Here is a 9,482-nt window from a genome sequence, read left to right as displayed (position 1 = left end):
ATTGATAAACTATTCACACTTCTATTTTTTAAAGAATTCTAATTTTGCAGCATTTTTTTCAAACATGTCTAATAGGTTTGCGCAGTACTGTATATATAGAAGTCACACTTGGCAAACGTTCTAGCTCATAATTATAGGTATCAGGTCAATGACTGAATCACAAGGGTATAATGATTGCAGTTCAGGTCCCACTGGGCTTGATGTTGTGCAGTGTGATTACCCGGGTGGGAAGAGATTTGGAGCGGCCCTCAGAGCAGGGAGGGTATATATATATATGTGTATATGTATATATGTGTATATAGACTTGAGTCATGGGATGTGACTGCTGATCTGAGATGTGGTGAGTGTGAAGAGGCGGCACAGACATTTTGTATCCACTATAACAAGATAAACAAGAATCATTCTACAAAAGAAAAACTTTTATTTTGCCTTTTTGGTTGTGAATTGTTAAATGTATTTACCAAAGCCCCTTATTGGGGAACGTCTGACAACTATTTAAAGTGTATCGCCAGCTTAAAGGGGGTGTTCACCTTTGGGGACATGACTTTTTTTTTAACTTAAATGCATGTAATTAGGGCTAAAAATATATTTTTTTGCAATTGGGCTTCTGTAAACATTTTGCACCTTTTACTTTTTGCAGCCTCTGGTTGCATTGTCTATTGCAATGTGTTAACTGAGAATTCGTCGGTCAGCTCGCTATGACAATCTGATGGAGGACTTTGCATCTTTATTTGATTAGTCTTCTTCTATGGCTCGTTTCATCCGATTTGTAACCGTAAACCACATCAAAGTTAGAAGTGCAGGGACACAAAGAGTCTGTAACAGCCAAAAGGTGCAACGTGTTTATGGAAACCCAATTGCAAAAATGATTGTTATCCGCAAATCCATGCATTTAATAAAAAAAATGTCCCAAAAGGCAGATGACCCTAAACACTGGTGAAGACACAATGTGGACGGAAAGTTTTAGTTTGTATTTTTTCCTTATCAGGGAAACATTGAAAAAGTTTTGATTTTTTTTCAGTTGTGAAACTTTTTTGTTGTTGTTGGAAGCGGATATAAATGTGCGTGAAGGTTTCACAAATGTGATTGTTCATCATATGAAGGTAAGACTGTGTTTTCTTTTTTTTTTTTCAGGAAACCAATTTATATAAAAATATTCAGTTGAAAAAAGAGCAATGCAAAATTCTCCAGCTCTGATACATGAGACAATTATCCGGTGGACAGGTTATTTTTTTTAACTCATCCTGTTGATTAGATGGCTGCCCTAACACCTGTCCTGTCTGCATACTTTATTTTATTCCAGTAGAACATTTCTTAAAGGGATTCTCCATCACTTATCCATTCCACCCAAATGGGTGATGTATGGGACAGTTGCAGGGAGAACCATGCGATGTACAGATACACAGCTCATCTCTTTTAATTCATAGGACATCTCTCTGCATACAGCAAAAAGTCTCCACATTTAGGCAGAAGAGAGAGGAAATCCCTTTAACAAAGCACATAGGTCCTCATCTGTGATACTAGAGACAGCAGAAATACAGGGAACAATGTGAAACTGTGCTCCTGACAAACTGCAAGTCTGACGTTTTTAAATTTTGGAATGGAAAAAGGAAGGAACAAAAATAATAAAACAGAACAGAATGACAATGTTTGGTTTCAGCAGCCTCTATGTATCACTGAAGAATAATAAAGCAGATAGAATAGAATGACAGTGTTTGGTTTCAGCAGCCTCTATGTATCACTACAGAATAATAAAACACATAGAACAGAATGATAATGTTTGGTTTCAGCAGCCTCTATGTATAACTGCAGAATAATAAAACAGAACAGAATAATAATGTTTGCTTTCAGCAGCCTCTATGTATCACTGCAGAATAGTAAAATAGAACAGAATGACAATGTTTGGTTTCAGCAGCCTCTATGTATCACTGAAGAATAATAAAGCAGATAGAATAGATTGACAGTGTTTGGTTTCAGCAGCCTCTATGTATCACTACAGAATAATAAAACACATAGAACAGAATGATAATGTTTGGTTTCAGCAGCCTCTATGTATAACTGCAGAATAATAAAACAGAACAGAATAATAATGTTTGCTTTCAGCTGTCTCTATGTATCACTGCAGAATAGTAAAATAGAACAGAATGACAATGTTTGGTTTCAGCAGCCTCTATGTATCACTGCAGAATAATAAAATAGAACAGAATGGCAATGTTTGTTATTAGCAGCCTTTATGTATCACTGTAGAATTATAAAACAGATATAACAGAATGATAATGTTTGGTTTCAGCAGCCTCTATGTATCACTGCAGAATAATAAAAGTGATAGAAGAGAACGACAATGGTTTCAGCAGCCTCTATGTATCACTGCAGAATGAGTTGCCATTCATATCAGTCTTTGAGCGTGTCCAGCATCGTGCTCAGTACCCTTCATCTTTCTTCTTTGTCTTTGAGATGAGTAGTTTAAATATTATTACTGATCCATTAAAAAATAACTTGTATTAATTTGTTCGTTTCTCATAACTCAATAGTACACATGAAAATAAGTAATTTTGTAATTTATCTTTTCAGAGAAATCTGCTTCTTTCTCCTCCTGAACTGATCTTTCAATCTCAGTACAAGGGTAAAAGCTGTAAAATGTATATTCCGTGAAGACAGATGTGCACAATACTGAGATACTGTAGCTGTTGACAGTTGCTGCCTATAAGATTCTAGAGGAGAGGAGAGAAGGGAAGAGCTGGAGGAGACCCTGACATTCTGCTGCAAGTTCTCCTGAAATGACAGTTACACTTTAAATCTATGTTTTAAAAAAATAAATACAGTTTAAAAAGTAACTGTCATTTCAGGAGAACTTGCGATTGGACAAGAGAGTTGCTGCCTTTAAGATTCTATGGAGCGATAGGGGGAGGAAATGGAGGAGTTAGAGGAGACACTGACATTCTGCTGCAAGTTCTCCTGAAATGACAGTTACACTTTAAATCTACGTTTAAAAAAAAGGAAAAAAAAATTGAAATGTAACTGTTGTTTCAGGAGAGATTGGACATGACATTTGCTGCCTCTAAGATTCTATGGAAGGGAAGGGGATGAGGAGAAGGGAGGAGCTAGAGGAGACACTGACATTCTGCTCCTAGTTCTCCTAAAAGTTGAAATGTAACTTGTTTCAGGAGAACTTGCAGTAAAATGTCAGCGTCTCCTCCCCCTCCCCTCTACGTAGAATCTTTTAAGAACCAATGGTCATCTACTAACACAGTAATGTGAACGTCTGTCTTTCCTAAGTACAGATTTTACCCCTGAATTGTCAGCAAAAGATCAGTCCTGGAGGAGAAAGAAGCAGAGTTCTCTGATAAGATAATTTACAAGGTTGCATATTTGCATGTGTACTATCGATTTATGAAATAAAAGTTAAAGCAATGCTGACTCTTTACATATAATAGTTGCGTTCCTCCACATCAGGTCTCCAAAAGTCTTCTCAACTGGACTCTTCACTTTTTACAGTCTGCTGTGTGCATCCATCAGTAAAGTTAGGAATAATCAGCACAAGTGAAGAAGGCTCCAACCAGGGGAGACAGCAGAACCATATAGGGTGCACGAACACTACAATAACTCATCACTATGCTTTTGAGGTGGTAGTGGCCCTCATACCTTTTGGGCCCCTGTGTGGCTGAACAGGTTGCACCAATGGTATGTCCGTCTTTGTTTCCCTCCATAAACTCTTCTTCATACTTATGCCCAACACAGAACACCTTGTCCTTGAATTATTTATAGAATTGTTTTACACTATGAATGCTTTTGATTTTTCCAAACTTTTTGTATTGTTTTTTTTTTTTCATTTTATTTCTTTTTTTCTGAATTTCAGATGAATTTCACAAGTAGTCAAGCAAATTCAACCAAAGTGTCTTCCCAGCTGAGTATGAACCTAGAGGTCCTGAGAACAAGTGGTTTTATCCCGACGTTCCTCTGCTTCTTTTTCTTCTTGTATTTCATAGCTGTGATGTTGAGCATCTTCCTCAAGAGTCCGAGTGCTCGGGAAAGTGCCCGCTATGTCCTGTTTGCCCACATGCTTATTAATGACACTGTGTATCTCGCTCTTGGAATTTTTCTCTTTGCGTTTTACTTTTATCCAATCACTTTTCCCGTCCCCTTCTGTTACATTCTCGTCATCATGTCTTCGACGACTCTGAAGGTCACGCCATTCAACCTGGCAGCCTTGTCCTTGGAGCGCTACATAGCCATATGCTACCCGCTAAGACACGGAGAGTTCTGCACAGTGCACAGGTGCGGTATCGCTATTTTGGTCATGTGGACCATAGTCCTGATTCCCCATATTGTGGACGTCATTATTCTCATCTTTTCAGTTGAGAGAGCCTATTTCCTACTTTATTTAAAATGTGGCCGAATAAATCTCGGATTCACCCCGGCACAGGAAATTATTCGAGTTTTTTCAAATGCTTTTACTTTTTCCCTGGCTGGTCTAATCATTATATTCACCTATGCCAAGATCATGATGGTGGCTGTGAAGATGAACTCCGGTAAAGCCTCAGCCTCCAAAGCTGGGAAAACCATCATACTCCACGCGTTTCAGCTCCTGCTGTGCATGACGTCTCTTACCTACAGAATTGTGGAAATGCAGTTCTTAGATAATATAGTACTGCTGGCCGTCATCAATTTTTGCTTTTTCATGTGTCTTCCAAGGCTTATTAGTCCTTTGATATACGGTATAAGGGATGAGCTTTTCTCTAGTAACATGAAAAAATATTTTTTGTGCAACAGGCTGAAGATGTCTTTTAGAAAGTCTTAAAACTAAAAGGCAATATTGATTATAAAGTGGAGATTGTGGTGATTTTTCCATAGTCAAATAAAGGATTTCTACCAAAAACTCCCTTAAATGTGGTTTGCAAGATGTTGATGGCTCCTTGTTGGAGTCTTTCTTCTGATCGAGCACGTTCTGATCTACAGGAAGGCCAAAATCCAGCCAGTACACAGAAGTGGTCCTTTTAATGGATAAATTCAGTACAGACTTTAAGGGGGTGAATAGTTATGCACACTGATGTTTTCAGCTGTTTTGTCCTATTTGTTTGCTTCACAAGAAAAAGAGAACCAAGGTTTACTGCTGTAGGCATGCTTCATAGTTACATAGGTTGAAAAACGACATCGGTCCATCAAGTCCATCAAGTTCTCCCTTTCTCCAGCAATTGTTCATTTTGTCACTAAATTATCTATACCTTGCAATGTTATGTGTATTGAGGATATTGTCCAGCCCTTGCATAAAAGCTGTTATAGTGTCGGCCATTACTACCGCTTGTGGTCGGCATTCCACAGTCTGACTGATCTACAGTAAAGAACCCTTTCCTATTTATCTTCCTTCCACCCGTAATGAGTGCCCCTTGGTCCTTACTGCGGTCCTTGGAAGGAATAAGTCATGCATCGTCCTCTGTACAGACCACACATATATTTATACATGTAAATGTCATCCCCTCTGAGGTGTCTTTTTTACTAAGCTAAACAAGTTCAACTTTTCCAACCTTTCATCCTATGAGCGGCCTCCATCCTTGTAATAATCTAGTTGACACCTTTGAACTGACTCTAACTTCTGAATCTCCTTTTTAAAATGTGGAGCCCAAAACTGGATCCCATATTCTAGATGTTGCCTCACCAGTTATTTGTAAAAGGGTAATAATACATTGGGATTGTGGGATTTTATCTCTCTTTTTATACATATAGTACTAATATCTTGTTTGCTTTTGCGGCTGCTGTCTGTCATTGAGTGCTGCTGCTCAGCTTACTTGTAACCAGAATCCCCCGTCCTTCTCCTGTTCTGTAGTCCGAAATTGTTCGGAAAACGATCACAAAACATAAATTCGGCACGAATATGGCACATTCAGTTTTGTGATTGGAAACACGGTAACATTTGGTAAAAGTACAGGAAAATATTTGCGTTGACACAAAAGTATTTTCACCACTTTTGCACCGATAATGGTGTTGTATCATGAGTGTTTGGCACGTGTTTGATGAGGGAGGGGGGTTGCAGAGCTCAGAGGCGCGGCATTCTTGTAAATAGTTGTTTGTTTTTTCTCCTAACTTTATGTGTGCACTTTGTGGCTAGCCAATCATGGCGCAGGAACATCCACAATGTCCAGACACAACGGCTTGTGTCATAGGCTGCTGAAATCACATGTCCTTCTCTATATAAATAGCGGACATCTTGTTTTAGCGCCATTTTTACACTGTAACAGCGCAGAGAGGCTGCTCCTGACGCTGGCACTATAAGCAGCAAGATTGTAGCTAGTTAGCTAGGCGGTTCTATATCAGTCACATAGTGTAGCTAGATGGTGTCCGGTGTGGCTGTTAAATTTACCTTCCAGCATTTTTATTTTTTATTGTCATTACTGAGGTCCACAGACAAAGCCAGCAGGGAACATGTCCTACAAGTGTGTTGTGCACTGCTTCTAGTGTGCTCCATGCACGAGTATAGCATTCTAATAAATGTTATTTCACTAGCTAAATGTGATACAGCCCGCTGTATCCCACCTTGTCATTTAGTGCTGTGGTGATATGAAACTGTCTGCAGACCTAAGGCACATTAAAAAAAAAATTACAATTTTTCTGTTGCAAAAAGCCCACTGTATCACACTTTGTTGTTGGGTAGTAAATTAAGCTGTCTGCAGATTTCATGCAGATAACCAAAAATGTTTTTCTGTTGCTAAACGTCATACAGTAGGGGACCTGACTTTCAAATAGTTTGTAGCATCTAGTGTGTTATAGATACCTGATCCAGAGACCACCAAAAAATTCTTGTGTTCCTAACGTCATACAGTACAGGACATCTGACTTTCAAATTCTTTGTAGCATATCTTCATTGTCATACAGGCCTCATCCACACTCAAACAATTCTTTCTTCTGTGAGTAACACGATACATCACGCCTTATATCACCTTGTAATTTACTGTCACTGAAATTCAGCTGTTTGCAGAGGTGGTGCAGAGTTTAAAATCTATTTTTCATGACTTGGAAAAAGCGAGGCTGTTGTTGAAGGGGAATTAGGCTTGGTGTTCAAGATGTATGTGGGGTAGATGGTAAGATTAGTGAAAACACTAGTGAACCAACGTCACGTCCTGTGCAAAGACATCTGACAACTTCTGTTACAGGACGGGCTACTCCACTACCTTTCTTTGGCAGATGCACAGTGGTACGCCTTGTTGATGAGGCCCTGAAAGACCATGTGCTGGAGTAGATAGCAATCGCAGCTTCAAGTGGCCTTTTCTCCTCATCCTCCACCTCAACATCACACCCAGTACAGTCCACAGAGGTGGCACCCAAATTCCCTTGCTCCCCTCTGTGTCCCAGCTCTCCAACTGTACAACTGACTGTACAGAACCACAGACGGTGGTCTGAAGAGCTTTTTCACACATTCTATGCCATGGTCATCAGAAATGTACTCAAAAGCTTCACAGAGTCAAGAGGAGGAAATCTGCACAACTTTTTTTTTTAGCTTGGATCCTGGGCAGGACGAAGTAGGGTCTGAACGCTATCCTGATCCTCATCATCAGATGTTAACCCCTGGGGGGAGATGATCCTGATGAGACTCAGATATCTGAGGCTCCTGAGGACTGTACTTTGCTGTCAGGGTAGGAAGAGTAGGAGGGCAAATCCTAGGGTGAGGAATGTGATAACAGAAAGGATGATGATGATGAGGTGTTAGATCCCGTTGGTGTGAACATAGAGGCACACAGCTGAGTAGGTCATCTGAGGAGGAAGATGAGGAGGTTATGTTGCGCCATATGTCACAGACACGTAGTGATGCAGCCACAACGAGCAATGCATCCTCAGCCACAACTGTTTCTGTGACCAGCAGTGTCCACGGGTCTGCAGCTCACAGGGGTGGCAAAGATTGTCTAGCCTGGGACTTTTTTGACACTGCAAAGGATGAGCCAACTCACGTAATCTGCCAGCTTTGCAAAAAAAATAACTGAGTAGAGGTAAAAAGTGCAATATAATTTGACTAGTACATGTATGAACTTTCACATGCGCAATCTACATGTGTTACTGTGGGAATCCCACTGCGCAAAAATGCAGATGAGCAGACCTCAACAACCATCAGCCACCCCATCAATCGCATCTGCTGCTTCTTCCTCCTGCTCTGTTACTGTGCCAACTATTGAGATGCAGGTCTTCGACCGCAGAACCTCGGGTTCTTTACCCTCTCCAGTCATGCTGACTGAAAGGCCGCCTTCAGCTGTAACGGAAGCAGACATACCTGCTGTTTTTGACCGATCTCAGAGAATGAGCACACCACTAGTTTCTCAATCCACAGTAACATCTCCTTCTGCACCTCTCTCATAGTCCAGCAGCTTGTCTGGTTCACAATACTCCACCCCGTCTCAGCAGTGCAGCCAGCCCATGGTTCCCAGTTGTGGTCACGTAAAATATTGTTTCCTCCTATACATGACAAAGCTAGGAGGTTGAACTCCACCATCTCCAGTCTGTTGGCCACAGAAATGCTGCCTTTTTTCCTTGCAGATACAGACGGTTTTCGAAAGCTGATGGCCGTCGCAGTCCCCCAGTACCAATTGCCCAGTCGCCATTACTTTTCTAAGAAAGCTGTGTGTGTACTACACCAGCATGTTGCCGACAACGTCACACCTTCCTTGACTAAATCTATGTCTGCCATGGGTGTCCATCTGTTGGATTGGGAGTAGTAGAAGACCTGTCGGTCCCTATTATACTAATTCTACTGTGGTGAAATTGATGCCACTTTTGTGGTGTTTGCCAATAATTTTTGGAAATGTGAACACTCCTGGTTGTGTCTCCTTCATGCGTGTTGCCTGTAGCAGTAGGCCTCCGAGACCGTCAGGCCTCCACTTCCTTGGACTCAACTACCCCTGTTACTGTCCTTAGATTTTTCTGACAATGGCAGTCTACAAAACTGATATTTGTGCCACCTGAGTGTGGCTCAGCATGAAAGCAGGTAGAGGTGTTCCATTTGGTATCAGGCTCCCAGCACAGGAGGTCTACACCGATCCCTCACCCACCTCATCTTACTGTGACGTTCAATTGAAAGCTGTAAATGCTGTCCCAGACCCCAATACCTCATGCCTGGCTGATTGCTGCAGAGCCATCCTACGATCTGTGCTGTGGGTGAATTGAGGCCACTTTCCTGGTGTCTGTCCCTCATGTGATGTGTGTTGGCAGCATTTGGGGCCGTTATGAGGTGTTGATTTGTTGTGCGTTTGTTCTTTCTTCCCATTGTCATGAATGGCGTTCGGCTATGTTGGGCGAATATTCTACTAATTAATCAGTGAATATTGCAAATTCAGCGATCGTAATCCGAACTAAACACTGAAATATTTGCTCATCTGTAGTCCCGAGTATCCTCCCATCTAATGTAGTTGCAGCCATAGGATTACTCTGTCCTGGGTGCATTACTCTTCATTTATCTACATTAAACATTGTTTGCCAATCAGACGTCTTATCCAGATCGTTCT

At 40.9% G+C, this 9,482-nt stretch overlaps 1 protein-coding gene across 1 annotated transcript; it reads left to right on the top strand.

The window, feature by feature from the left end:
- The first annotated feature begins 3,419 nt into the window (after window positions 1-3,419).
- On the top strand, window positions 3,420-4,798 carry LOC143786218 (odorant receptor 131-2-like). Its single transcript, XM_077275504.1, has one exon. The coding sequence runs from the start codon at window positions 3,857-3,859 to the stop codon at window positions 4,796-4,798; it is 942 nt and encodes a 313-aa protein (XP_077131619.1). The 5' UTR covers window positions 3,420-3,856.
- Window positions 4,799-9,482: the final 4,684 nt, after the last annotated feature.

This window comes from Ranitomeya variabilis, chromosome 7, assembly GCF_051348905.1.
Source record: "Ranitomeya variabilis isolate aRanVar5 chromosome 7, aRanVar5.hap1, whole genome shotgun sequence".
NCBI classification, from domain to species: domain Eukaryota; kingdom Metazoa; phylum Chordata; class Amphibia; order Anura; family Dendrobatidae; genus Ranitomeya; species Ranitomeya variabilis.
The sequence above is the reverse complement of the archived record's forward strand: the minus strand, read 5'-3'. Positions and strand labels throughout refer to the sequence as shown.

What these genes read in the sequence shown, in the direction of transcription:
- LOC143786218 (XM_077275504.1), top strand. Translation starts at nt 3,857, where the DNA reads ATGAATTTCACAAGTAGTCAAGCAAATTCAACCAAAGTGTCTTCCCAG.